The 13,943-nt window shown below is 43.6% G+C and overlaps 2 protein-coding genes across 2 annotated transcripts in view; one reads left to right on the top strand and one right to left on the bottom strand.

The window, feature by feature from the left end:
- Positions 1-8,893, bottom strand: part of LOC118386293 (integral membrane protein 2B-like) — a 31,428-nt gene extending 22,535 nt beyond the window's left edge. Inside the window, exon 1 of the mRNA XM_035773936.2 lies at positions 8,653-8,893. Coding sequence (XP_035629829.1) covers positions 8,653-8,733 — 81 coding nt within the window. The 5' untranslated portion in view covers positions 8,734-8,893. The remainder of the gene's footprint in view (positions 1-8,652) is intronic.
- Positions 8,894-8,986: 93 nt separating this feature from the next.
- On the top strand, positions 8,987-13,817 carry LOC118386294 (mediator of RNA polymerase II transcription subunit 4-like). The gene is made up of 7 exons (XM_035773937.2): positions 8,987-9,170; positions 10,943-11,009; positions 11,245-11,415; positions 11,557-11,614; positions 11,722-11,808; positions 12,100-12,231; positions 12,391-13,817. Exons 1-7 carry the CDS (start codon positions 9,100-9,102, stop codon positions 12,561-12,563), a joined length of 759 nt encoding a protein of 252 aa, XP_035629830.1. The 5' UTR covers positions 8,987-9,099; the 3' UTR covers positions 12,564-13,817.
- Positions 13,818-13,943: the final 126 nt, after the last annotated feature.

The following is a 13,943-nucleotide window of genomic DNA, read 5'->3' as shown; positions in this document are numbered from 1 at the left end:
CTGATTCGGCTTATCAACCAGCTAATTATTAGAAACAATAAGATTCTAGAGCAGAAACAAGCCACCTATGATTCCTCACATGGCAGCTTCTTGTCATTGTTACTAGCTATCTGACCATTCAGAATCATAATGCACACGCCTTCCTGGCCACCGATGCGTGCACATCCTTTTCGTGCCATTGTCAGCCAGCCCATCTACGAAGCCCAAGAAATGTTGGCTATTTGGAATGGAGCCTATGCCTAAATGCCTCAAGGAACAATCCTGGATGAATGTTGCCTATTGGGTCCAAGAGAAGGCTACTCTGGTCCTCTTGCTTTGCCTCAAAACGCAAAACTTATTGATGTAAACATTTGGCCAGCATGAAAACGCTGACTTACCAAAGAAAACAAGATAGTTACCAAAATAATTACCCCAAAAGGTTCAAAGGAGCAAGCATACTGTAATGATAGGTCTTATTCATCTTGTTACTCAAGTGAATAAAGTCTGAAGATGTTAATATAAAATAATTATAGCATGTGGAACCACTAGGCAAAGCTACAGAAATCCCCCTGCAGAGGAGAAAAATGCATTTGTTAAAGGCCACTTCAAACCAGGGAGGAAGAACATAACTGTGATTATACAGACAGACAAAATTACTATAAGGTCAGAGGCTAAGAATGTGTGGGAAGATTAAAATCAAAAGCCTATCTCTGTACAGTTTGTGGTCAAGATAAAGAGGTCCAATTACACATTTCTAGTGGAAAACCACTGAAACTCACTGAGGTTGGTGGAATATCCCACCTATATGAGAAAGTTAGGGTGGTAGGTCAAATAGTAGCTGCTGAGGTCATCATCAATTCAGTTGACACCCTTTAATACCTACAGTGGCAAGTGAGTTGACCACTTTCTCTCCAGTTTGAACTTTTGTAAACAATTACATGGATTTTAATATTCATGTTTACAAAGAGACTGACTCCAAGGACATTGAATTTAGGAATCTTTTGAGCTCTATGGACCTTATCCAACATGTTACTGGGCCCACCCATAACCGCAGCCATACTCTGGATGTGGTTATTACCAAGGGGCTTTCTACTGACATATCCTCTATTGTTGATGTTGCTTTATCTGATCACCACTGTGTTTTTTTACTAGCTTGTAGCCCATAGCACAGGGTATTACTGAACACATTATTAAGAAACGCTATCTTACCTCTGAAGGTACCACAGATTTTATTCCAATCTGTTTTTTTGTGCCCACCACAGCACAGAGACAGCCTTATCGGTAAATGATCTTAGAGCCAACACAGATGCCAAACAGCTCTCGGTCTTTGTACTCTTGGATATAGTGGAGCATTTGACACTGTTGACCATGATGTCCTTCTGGACAGACTGGAGAGGAGGGTCGGCCTCTATGGTCAAGTCCTAAATATCAAGACTAATCTGAAAACAAGGCTCCCTAAATTATATCAGCATATCGATTGCGCGACCCGGGCTGGCAAAACCCTAGATCATTGTTATTCTAACTTCCGCGACGCATATAAGGCCCTCCTCCACCCTCCTTTCGTTAAAGCTGACCACGACTACATTTTGTTGCTCTCAGCCTATAGACAAAAACTAAAACAGGAAGCACCCGAGCTCAGGAATGTTCAACGCTGGTCTCACCAATCGGATTCCACACTTCAAGATTGCTTCGATCACGTGGACTGGGATATGTTCCGCATAGCGTCGAACAACAACATTGATGAAAACGCTGAGCGAGTTTATTAGCAAGAGCGTCGGTGAGGTTGTACCCACAGCGTCTATTAAAACATTCCCCAACCAGAAACCGCAGCATTCGCGCAAAACTTAAAGCGTGAACCACTGCCTTTAATCAGGGCAAGGTGACCGGAAACATGACCAAATACAAACAGTGTAGCTATTCCCTATGCAAGGCAATCAAACAAAATAAGCATCACTATAGAGACAAAGTAGAGTCGCAATTCAACGGCTCAGACACGAGAGGTATGTGGCAGGGTCTCCAGTCAATCACGGAGTACAAAAGAAAAACCAGCCCCATCGCAGACCACGATGTCTTGCTCACAGACAAACTAAACAACTTCTTTGCTTGCATGAGGACAATACAGTGCCACTGACAAGGCCCGCTACCAAAACCTGCGGGCTCTCCTTCACTGCAGCCAACATGAGTAAAACATTTAAACATGTTAACCCTCGCAAGGCCGCAGGCCCAGACGGCATCCCCAGCCGCGTCCTTAGAGCATGCGAGGACCAGCTGGCTGGTGTGTTTACGGGCATATTCAATCAATCCCTATACCAGTCTGCTGTTCCCACATGCTTCAAGTGGGCCACCATTGTTCCTGTTCCCAAAAAAGCTAAGGTAACTGAGCTAAATGACTACCGCCCCGTAGCACTCACTTCTATCATCATGAAGTGTTTTTAGAGACTAGTCAAGGACCATATCACCTCCACCCTACCTGACACACTAAACCCACTCCAATAGGTCCACAGATTACACAATCGCACTGCCCTAACCCATCTGGACAAGAGGAATACCTATGTAAGAATGCTGTTCATGCTGTTAACACCATAGTACCCTCCAAACTCGTCAATAAGCTCGAAACCCTGGGTCTCGACCCCGCCCTGTGCAAGTGGGTCCTGGACCTCCTGACGGGCCACCACCAGATGGTGAGGGTAGGTAACAACATCTCCACCCCGCTGACCCTCAACACTGGGGCCCCACAGAGGTGCGTTCTGAGCCCTCTCCTGTACACCCTGTTCACCCACGACTGCGTGGCCACGCACACCTCCAACTCAATCATAGAGTTTGCAGACGACACTACAGTGGTAGGCTTGATTACCAACAACGACGAGACGGCCTACAGGGAGGAGGGGAGGGCCCTCTGAGTGTGGTGTCAGGAAAATAACCTCACACTCAACATCAACAAAACAAAGGAGATGATCGTGGACTTCAGGAAACAGCAGAGGGAGCACCCCCCTATCCACGTTGACGGGACAGTAGTGGAGAAGGTGGGAAGTTAAGTTTCTCGGCGTACACATTACGGACAAACTGGAATGGTCGACTCACACAGACAGCATGGTGAAGAAGGCGCAGCAGCGCCTCTTTAACCTCTGGAGGCTGAAGAAATTTGGCCTGTCACCAAACACACTCAAACTTTTACAGATGCACTATCGAGAGCATCCTGTCGGGCTGTATCACCGCCTGGTACAGCAACTGCTCTGCCCATAACCGTGAGGCTCTTCAGAGGGTAGTGAGGTCTGCACAACGCAAACTACCTGCCCTCCAGGACACCTACACCACCCGATGTCACAGGAAGGCCAAAAAGATCATCAAGGACAACAACCACCCGAGCCAATGCCTGTTTACCCTGCTATCATCCAGAAGGCGAGGTGAGTGCAGGTGCATCAAAGCTAGGACCGAGAGACTGAAAAACAGCTTCTACCTCAAGGCCATCAGACTGCTAAACAGCCATCACTAACATTGAGTGGCTGCTGCCAACATACTGACTCAACTCTAGCCACTTTAAGATGGAAAACTTTATGCAATAAATGTATCACAAGCCACTTTAAACAATGCCACTTTATATGTTTACATACCCTACATTACTCACCTCGTATGTAAATACTGTACTCTATACCATCTACTACATCTTGCCTATGCCGTTCGGCCATGTACATATTCTCATTCATTCCTTTACACTTGCCCAGCAACAGCCCCAAAACATCACTGCTCTAGAGGGGATCTGCATGGAGGAATGGGCCAAAATACCAGCAACAGTGTGTGAAAACCTTGTGAAGACTTACAGAAATCGTTTGACCTCCGTCATTGCCAACAAAGGGTATATAACAAAGTATTGAGATAAACTTTTGTTATTGACCAAATACTTATTTTCCACCATAATTTGCAAATAAATAAGTAAAAAAATCCTAATGTTATTTTCTGGATTTTTTTTTCTCATTTTGTCTGTCATAGGTGAAGTGTACCTATGATGAAAATTACAGGTCTCTCACCTTTTTAAGTGGGAGAACTTGCACAATTGGTGGCTGACTAAATACTTTTTTGCCCCATATATATATATATATATATATATATTTTTTTTTTAAATAAAAACAAAATTGGCCAATTAATCAGTATCAGCTTTTTTTGCTCCTCCAAAAGGTGTTTGATAGGAGGACCGATAAATGGTATCGGTGATGAAAAAAAAAATCATAAAATCGGTCGACCTCTACATGACACAAGTAATTTTTCAACAATTGTTTACAGACAGATTATTTCACTGCATCACAATTCCAGTGAGTCAGAAGTATACATACACCAAGTTGAATGCGCCTTTAAAAAGCTTGGAAAATTCCAGAAAATTATGTCATGGCTTTAGAAGCTTCTGATAGGGTAATTGACATCATTTGAGTCAATTGGAGGTGTACCTGTGGATGCATTTCAAGGCCTACCTTCAATCTCAGTGCATCTTTGCTTGACATCATGGGAAAATCAAAAGAAATCAGCCAAGACCTCACAAAAAAATGTGTAGACCTCCACAAATCTGGTTCATCCTTGGGAGCAATTTCCAAACACCTGAAGGTACCGCGTTCATCCGTACAAACAATAGTACACAAGTATAAACACCATGGGACCACGCAGCCTTCATGCCTCAGGAATAAGACGTGTTTTGTCTCCTAAAGATGAACATACTTTGTAGCAAAAAGTGCAAATATATCCCAGAACAGCAAAGGACCTTGTGAAGATGCTGGAGGAAACAGGCACAAAAGTATTTATATCCACAGTAAAATTAGTCCTATATCAACATATCCTGAAATGCCGCTCAGTAAGGAAGAAGCCACTGCTCCAAAACTGCCATAAAAAAGCCAGACTACAGTTTGCAACTGCACATGGTGACAAAGATCATACTTTTTGGAGAAATGTCTTCTGGTCTGATGAAACAAAAATAGAACTGTTTGGCCATAATGACCATGGTAATGTTTGGAGGAAAAGGGGGAGGCTTGCAAGTCGAAGAACACCATCCCAACCGCGAAGTGCGGGGGCGGCAGAATCATATTGTGGGGGTGCTTTTGCTGCAGGAGGGACTGGTGCATTTCACAAAATAGATGGCATCATGAGGAAGTAAAATTATGTGGATATATTGAAGCAACATCAAGACATCAGTCAGGAAGTTTAAGCTTGGTCACAAATGGGTCTTCCCGAATAGACAATGACCCCAAGCATACTTCCAAAGTTGTGGTAAAATGTCTTAAGGACAACAAAGTCAAGGTATAGGAGTGGCCATCACAAAGCCCTGACCTCAATCCCATATAAAATTTGTGGGCAGAACTGAAAAAGCGTGTGCGAGCAAGGAAGCCTACAAACCTGACTCAGTTACACCGGCTCGGTCAGGAGGAATGGGCCAAAATTCACCCAACTTATTTTGGGGAGCTTGTGGAAGGCTACCCGAAACAGTCAAATCTTATTGGTCACATACACATACATTTACATTTAAGTCATTTAGCAGACGCTCTTATCCAGAGCGACTTGGTTAGCAATGTTAATGCGAGTGTAGCGAAATGCTTGTGTTTCTAGTTCCGACCACACAGTAATATCTAACAAGTAATCTAACAATTTCACAACAACTACCATATACACACACCAGTGTAAAGGAATTAATATGAATATGTACATATAAATATATGGATGAGCGATGGCTGAACGGCATAGGCAAGATCCAGTAGATGGTATAGAGTACAGTATATATACATATGAGATGAGTTAATGTAGGGTATGTAAACATTATACAAAGTGGCATTGTTTAAAGTGACTAGTTATACATTTATTACATCCAATTTTGAATGATTAAAGTGGCTAGAGATTTGAGTCAGTATGTTGACAGCAGCCACTTAATGTTAGTGATGGCTGTTTAACAGTCTGATGGCCTTAAATTGAAAAACAGCTTCAGTCTCATGATCCCTGCTTTGATGCACCTGTACTGACCTCGCCTTCTGGATGATAGCGGGGTGAACAGGCAGTGGCTCAGGTGGTTGTTGTCCTTGATGTTCTTTTTGGCCTTCCTGTGACATCGGGTGGTGTAGGTGTCATGGAGGGCAGGTAGTTTGCCCCCGGCGTTGTGCAGGCCTAACTACCCTCTGGAGAGCCTTGCAGTTGTGGGCAGAGCAGTTGCCGTACCAGGCGGTGAAACAGCCCGACAGGATGTTCTCGATTGTGCATCTGTAAAAGTTTGTGAGTGGTTTTTGGTGACAAGCCAAATTTCTTCAGCCTCCTGAAGTTGAAGAGGTGCCGTTGCGCCTTCTTCACCACACTGTCTGTGTGGGTGGACCATTTCAGTTTGTCCGTGATGTGTACGCCGAGGAACTTAAAACTTCCCACCTTCTCCACTACTGTCCCGTCAATGTGGATAGGGGGGTGCTCCCTCTGCTGTTTCCTGAAGTCCACGATCATCTCCTTTGTTTTGTTGACATTGAACGTGAGGTTATTTTCCTGACACCACACTCCGTTTGATCCAAGTTAAACAATTTAAAGGCAATCGTACCAAATACTAATTGAGTGTATGTAAACTTCTGACCCACTGGGAATGTGATGAAAGAAATTAAAAGCTTAAATAAATAATTCTCTACTATTATTCTGACATTTTACATTCCTAAAATAAAGTGGTGTTACTAACTGACCTAAGACAGGGCATTTGTACTAGGGTTAAATGTCAGGAATTGTGAAAAACTGAGTTTAAATGTATTTTGCTAAGGTGTATGTAAACTTCCGACTTCAACTGTGTGTGAGATATATATATATATCCCCTTGACAGCATTATCAGAAAGCACAGCAAGATACACAACTTTACATTTGTGCCACCAGAGGATTTTACCTCCACAAATCAATTATTAGACTACATAAGTGATTAAAATACTTTGATGACTCACAACTTCCTCCAGCTAAATCAAGACAAGACCGAGGTACTTATTGTCAGAGCCAAAGCACAGAGAGAATCTAGCCGCACATTTAAATTCACAGGCAATAAAGATAAAACACCAGGTAAAAAACCTGATTTAAATTCTGAACTAAATTTGTCAACTGCAAAACATACAGAATGCTGCAGCACACGTAATGACCAAGATGGAGAGCACACATTACACCAGTTTTAAGGTCTGCACTGGCTGCCTGTGAGATTTAGAATACATTTTAAGATTCTTCTATTGGTTTTTAAAATCAACCCACAATTGTGCACCAAAATACATGTCAGACATGCTTTAATGGTATCTACCTAGTAGGTCCCTCAGTGATTATGCCCCCAGCCTCTGGAATAGCCTGCCGGAGAACCTGAAGATGCTTTCCTGTAAAGCATATTGTCTGAAATGTGCTGTATAAATAAAGCTAGATTTGACCAATGCATGGTAGTTCCATTATCCATATTGACTGTATGTAACCCTGTATTGTTTTGTGTTGTGATAAATGTAATACAACGCTGGGCTTGTTGGGAGACCCAAGACAAATTTCCTCAAGGGGAAACAGTCTAGGCTGTGAGAATCTTAATGGGTGGAAGGATAGAAGACAGAACTGTGTACTGAAAAATGTATTGAATGGTATGAGTCAGCGAGCGGAGACAGATGGAGTTATTTGCAATGCAGACTCGCCTGCCACTTCACATCATCTTCTCAGAGGCAACCTGCCCAATTGGCATGGATTTGATGATAAGTGAGCAGACATCATATGAGTGCTGTCTCACACTCCTACTCTTCTTATCAGTTGTAAGCATATGCATTGTGTCATGTAGGCGTCTGTACTGCATATTTCATATACCATATTTATTCATGTATTTTTAAGATGTTGTTAATGTACAATATAAATTTCCCCCCTGGGGATAAAGTTTCTTATTTTAGATTATTTCAAAATACCTGGCATCATACCGTTCTTAGAAATGAATGTTGTGTCTGTCCATTTCTTGGTCCAACCAACACTGACAAACAACAGAATGATGACAATTCAGTGTTGATAACCCTTATCAAAACGCTACTGCTGTTCTTGGAATGAGAAAGAACAGTTGATGGTGTATCAATGTAAGCAGCGGGGACAGAACAAGTGCTGGCTTCAAGTGACAAACAAGTTCCAGCTGATCTCCAAAACTCAAAACATTAAATTGACATTCAGCCTGCCATTTGCAAAGGAGAAAGAAAGCAGTAACTGGCAGCCCCTGTAGGCTATAATTTCACGTTAGATAATGGTGGTCAGTGAATTGTTGAGAGCTGATTAAGCAAGTCTCAGACCTAAATGTTAAATTTAGACACATTTGGCCAAATATTACTTTCGCTTAGTTCAAATGTATCTAATTTCGGTAATTAGCTAGCTATATATAATGTATTGGCTAATCTCTGATCTGGCTAAAAGAGCTAACTAGGGGATTGACGTCTTAATTTTGCCATCTGTGTCTGTTCAACTGTGACAATGTTTTCTGCCGTTAGATAACCAAAGTTAACGTACTTATTATTATTTATTTGTTCACCTTTATTTAACCAGGTAGACCAGTTGAGAACAACATCTCATTTACAACTGTGACCTGGCCAAGATAAAGCAAAGCAGTGCGACAAAAACACAGTTACACATAAACAAACGTACAGTCAATAACAAAATCCTTGATGACTATTCGCAGTTGTAATTACTCACCTTGTCCTCGGGAATTAGGGTTTCGCTGTCCTTTTTCATGTCTTTCTGCCCGAGGGCCGAATTAAAGGATACCTTCACCATCGTGAAATTTGCACTGGTTGATTTTAAAATAACAGAGCGAGTGTGTTTAGCACGTCGAAGTTCTTTGGAATCTTGCTGCTGTAGCTGACTCCTACGACCGCGCAGATAAACACACACAGCTCGTGCTGCCCGACTCAACCAAATATTCTCCTCAACTCAACAGCTGAGCGCCGAGCACCTAACTTCCAGAGAATACTATTTTCTTCTGTATAGATGTGGCTCCGCCTCTTTCTATTTTTGCCTCAGTGACTTCGCCAACAGAATGCCTTTTCACTCCTTTCCAACAGACGTCGCTAGCACACTTTATTTCCACACAAAAAAAAATCAGCTCTAGTTCCTGTTCTGCGCAGTGGCGTGGAAACAATAATGGCGGTGACTGATAAATCTACGAAAGAGCGGTTATTATCGGTACTGGACGATTTAGAAGTGTTATCCAGGTACGAATGTGTTATTTTCTCACCGGAATAATTGTTTCCTGAACAGCCATTCAAATGATCTAGTTTGTAGTTTATTCAACAATGCCTACGTTTCGTGTTCTGAGTGTAATGTTACTGCTAGGCCAGTGGTTCCCAACCAGGGGTACTGGGACCCAAGGGGTACTTGAGAAGACTCATGAGATCATAGGGTTACTGGTTAAATGCACATGAGGGGGTACATTAGGTGTACTCCAGGCAAAGCACAATTCAGTTGGTGGTACAGTAACCGAAAAATGTTGTGAACTACTGTTGTATAGGCTATAACGTCAGCCATGGATTGTGTTATATACACTGCTCAAAAAATAAAGGGATCACTAAAATAACACATCCTAGATCTGAATGTGTTGAATGTGCTGACAACAAAATCACACAAATTATCAATGGAAATCAAATGTATCAACCCATGGAGGTCTGGATTTGGCATCACACTCAAAATTAAAGTGGAAAACCACACTACAGGCTGATCCAACTTTGATGTAATGTCCTTAAAACAAGTCAAAATGAGGCTTAGTAGTGTGTGTGTGGCCTCCGCGTGCCTGTATGACCTCCCTACAACGCCTGGGCATGCTCCTGATGAGGTGGCGGATGGTCTCCTCCCAGACCTGGACGTTGGTGGATGGAGCAAGCCATGATGTCCCAGATGTGCTCAAGTGGATTCAGGTTTGGGGAACGGGCGGGCCATTCCATAGCATCAATGCCTTCCTCTTGCAGGAACTGCTGACACACTCCAGCCACATGAGGTCTAACATTGTCTTGCATTAGGAGGAAACCAGGGCCAACCGCACCAGCATATGGTCTCACAAGCTGTGCGGCCCCCCCAAAGAAAGGCCACCCCACACCATGACTGACCCACCGCCAAACCGGTCATGCTGGAGGATGTTGCATGCAGCAGAACGCGTGTCTCCAGACTCTATCATGTCTGTCACATGTGCTCAATGTGAACCTGCTTTCATCTGTGAAGAGCACAGGGCGCCAGTGGTGAATTTGCCAATCTTGGTGTTCTCTGGCAAATGCCAAACGTCCTGCACGGTGTTGGGCTGTAAGCACAACCCCCACCTGTGGACGTCGGGCCCTCATACCACCCTCATGGAGTCTGTTTCTGACCGTTTGAGCAGACACATGCACATTTGTAGCCTGCTAGAGGTCATTTTGCAGGGCTCTGGCAGTGTTCCTCCTGCTCCTCCTTGCACAAAGGCGGAGGTAGCGGTCCTGCTGCTGGGTTGTTGCCCTCCTACGGCCTCCTCCACGTCTCCTGATGTACTGGCCTGTCTCCTGGTAGCGCCTCCATGCTCTGGACACTACGCTGACAGACACAGCAAACCTTCTTGCCACAGCTCGCATTGATTTGCCATCCTGGATGAGCTGCACTACCTGAGCCACTTGTGTGGGTTGTAGACTCCATCTCATGCTACCACTAGAGTGAACGCACCACCAGCATTCAAAAGTGACCAAAACATCAGCCAGGAAGCATAGGAACTGAGAAGTGGTCTGTGGTCACCACCTGCAGAACCACTCCTTTATTGGGGTTGTCTTGCTAATTGCCTATAATTTCCACCTGTTGTCTATTCCATTTGCACAACAGCATGTGAAATGTATTGTCAATCAGTGTTGCTTCCTCAGTGGACAGTTTGATTTCACAGAACTGTGAATGACTTGGAGTTACATTGTGTTGTTTAAGTGTTCCCTTTATTTTTTTGAGCAGTGTATAAAACCCAATGTTACTCGTATTTCAGGGAATTGATAGAGATGCTTGCACTGTCAAGGAGCCAAAAACTCCCCCAAGGAGGCGAGGACACCCAGGTAACAGGCACCTGATTCAACCTAAAACTATATTTAAATGTAGCAACAATATCTGCAATCCAAGCTATTCAAAGAATTATAAGATGTGCACCATAACTGAACATACCACTCAGATTTAGTTTGCATTTTGTGAAATAGGTTTGAGAGTGCTTTTCTCCACACAACTTTGTGTCAATAGTAGTTTACAATGTGCAGTCGGTCAGAAGTCTGAATGCACGTTTTTTGCTGTGCGTAGATCCTGGAGCTGCTGGTGCAGCGAGACAGAGAGTTCCAGGAGCTGATGAGGGTGGCACAGGAGCAGGGCAAGGTGCACCAAGAGATGCAGGTCCTGGAGAAGGAGGTGGAGAAGAGAGACTGCGACATCCAGCAGCTCCAGAAACAGCTGAAGGAGGCTGAACATATACTGGTGAGAATAGTGGCGCTGGAGAATGATAATAAATCCCAAAGAGTATAGAATGTGTTTCCTTTACTAAATTGGAACCCAACAGCACATTGTTTATGGCTTTGATTCAACCTAACCTTTTTTGCCCAAACTTCTCTCTTCTAGGCGACTGCTGTATACCAAGCAAAGGAGAAGCTAAAATCTATTGATAAGGCCAGAAAAGGTGAGCCTGATTTTCACAGCATTCGTCTGAGTACCTGGAGAGCTTTCTGATACATAAATACCACCAGAGATTATAGATGTGAAACTAAAATAACTGTTGTCTTTCAGGGAGCATCTCCTCAGAAGAGATCATCAAATATGCCCACAGGATTAGTGCCAGCAATGCAGTGTGTGCTCCTCTCAACTGGGTACCAGGTTTGTCTTCTTTCTGACCTTTTTTTATTTTGTTTTGAAGTCTTAGATACCCTCCCCACCCATCACTACCTCCCCACCCATCACTACCTCCCCACCCATCACTACCTCCCCCTCCCATCACTACCTCTCCCAGATCCTCCTTTCCTTGCATGTTCCTTCTCTCCAGACTGGAATTTCCTCTCGGTAGTGATAGTGGTTGAGGTTCAAATACTCCCTATCACAGCAGTGACTAGCATTCACAATACTACAGTAATTACTCTTCAATCGACTTGATGACATTCCTTATAACAGGTGATCCACGTAGACCTTACCCGACTGACCTGGAGATGCGCAGTGGAATGTTGGGTCACATGAGCAATCTGCCAACTAATGGCGTGAACGGACACCTCCCTGGAGATGCACTGGCTGCTGGGAGATTGCCGGGTATGCTTTTGTTTTATGTGTGGTTCCTTTCTTCTACAAATGAAGTCAACTGTTATTTTCTTCTATGGTCTGTGTGTTTGATATGATTCTGTGGACTATACTGTATAATACTATCCCTATCACGCAGCTCAAATACTCTTTCCTTCCTTCCCTCCTCAGATGTGCTTACACCCCAGTACCCCTGGCAATCGTCCGACGTCTCAGTGGGTATGCTCCCCCCGCACCATGGCAACGACTTTGGGCTGGAGCCCCCCGGCCACAACAAAGAGAACGAGGATGACGTAGAAGCTATGTCTACAGACTCATCCAGCAGCAGCAGCGACTCGGACTGACTGGCTGAGTGCGTGTGTCTGTCCATCCGTCCATCAGCCTGCCTACCTGTGTGTATATATCTGAATCATCAGCTGACTGTGTGTTGGGAATTGGACACTCCCAGTACCTCGTAGAGCCAGCTATCCATCACACTCATAACCTATACGAAAAGCTAGAGTTTGATCACTCTGACCCTCTCTTTTCCCAGCTTGTTGATGAAACATTTGTACTAAATTATGTCATCCCCAATGTAATACACTATATATACTTTTGAATGTGGACACCCCTTCAAATGAGTGGATTTGGTTATTTCAGCCACACCCTTTGCTGACAGGTGTATGCAATCGAGCACACAGCTATGCAATCTCCATGGATAAACTTTGTCAGTAGAAGGGCCTTACTAAAGAGCTTAGTGACGTTCTGGAGTGATGTGTCATGCTGTGCCATCTGGCAGGCCGACGGGCGGATCTGGATTTGGCGGATGCCAGGAGAACGCTACCTGCCCGACTAAATAGTGCCAACTGTACAGTTTGGTGGAGGAGGAATAATGGTCTGAGACTGTTTTTCATGGTTCGGGCTAGGCCCCTTAGTTCCAGTGAAGGGAAATCTTAACTCTACAAGATACAATGACATTCTAGACGATTCTGTGCTTCCAACCTTGTGGCAACAGTTTGGGGAAGGCCCTTTCTTGTTTCAGCATGACAATGCCCCCATGTACAAAGCGAGGTCCATAAAGAAATGGTCTGTCGAGATTGGTGTGGAAGAACTTGACTGATCTGCACAGAGCCCTAATCTCAACCTCATCGAACACATTTGGATACGCTGATTCAGTTCAGGGAAATGTCTGATACTGCGTAACTCTGATGGTGATAACAATGGCGTATTCCTTTCATTGTCTATCTGGCTCCCCATCATTTGTTTATTTTGTTATTTTTAGAGACTGACAATGGGGAATAGTGTTGAAAAGTACATGTACCCTTGAAGGGAATATACATGTATTTGTTTTGAAAGAATGTGTTGCAGATTTAAACCCAAGTGCTCCTTAACGTTTCTGCTATTGGTTAAAACATCTCTCCAGGAGTAGATTTTTAATTTCTTCTGCTTGCTGGAGTTCACACTTGCCGGCCAAGGTTCATCAAGCACACCATATATTCTTTATATAGAAAGTAATTTTAGTTTTGTTTGACTGATGAGTGTTTGCTCCATGTGTAAATAGGTCTGTATATACAGTAGGTTTTTCCAAACCGGATAAATAAATACCACTTTTGAGTAAATACGTTTGTGTTGCTCATATCTTAGAGAAAACAACTTGAAAGGCCACCATGACCTCGTTTTAAGTATGCATTATATAATGTCCAGTTGACCGTATGTATTTATAGCCGTGTCTTTAAATTGTGAAG

This window comes from Oncorhynchus keta, chromosome 7 (genome assembly GCF_023373465.1).
Source record: "Oncorhynchus keta strain PuntledgeMale-10-30-2019 chromosome 7, Oket_V2, whole genome shotgun sequence".
NCBI classification, from domain to species: Eukaryota; Metazoa; Chordata; class Actinopteri; order Salmoniformes; family Salmonidae; genus Oncorhynchus; species Oncorhynchus keta.
This window is presented reverse-complemented; position numbering and strand designations above follow the sequence as displayed.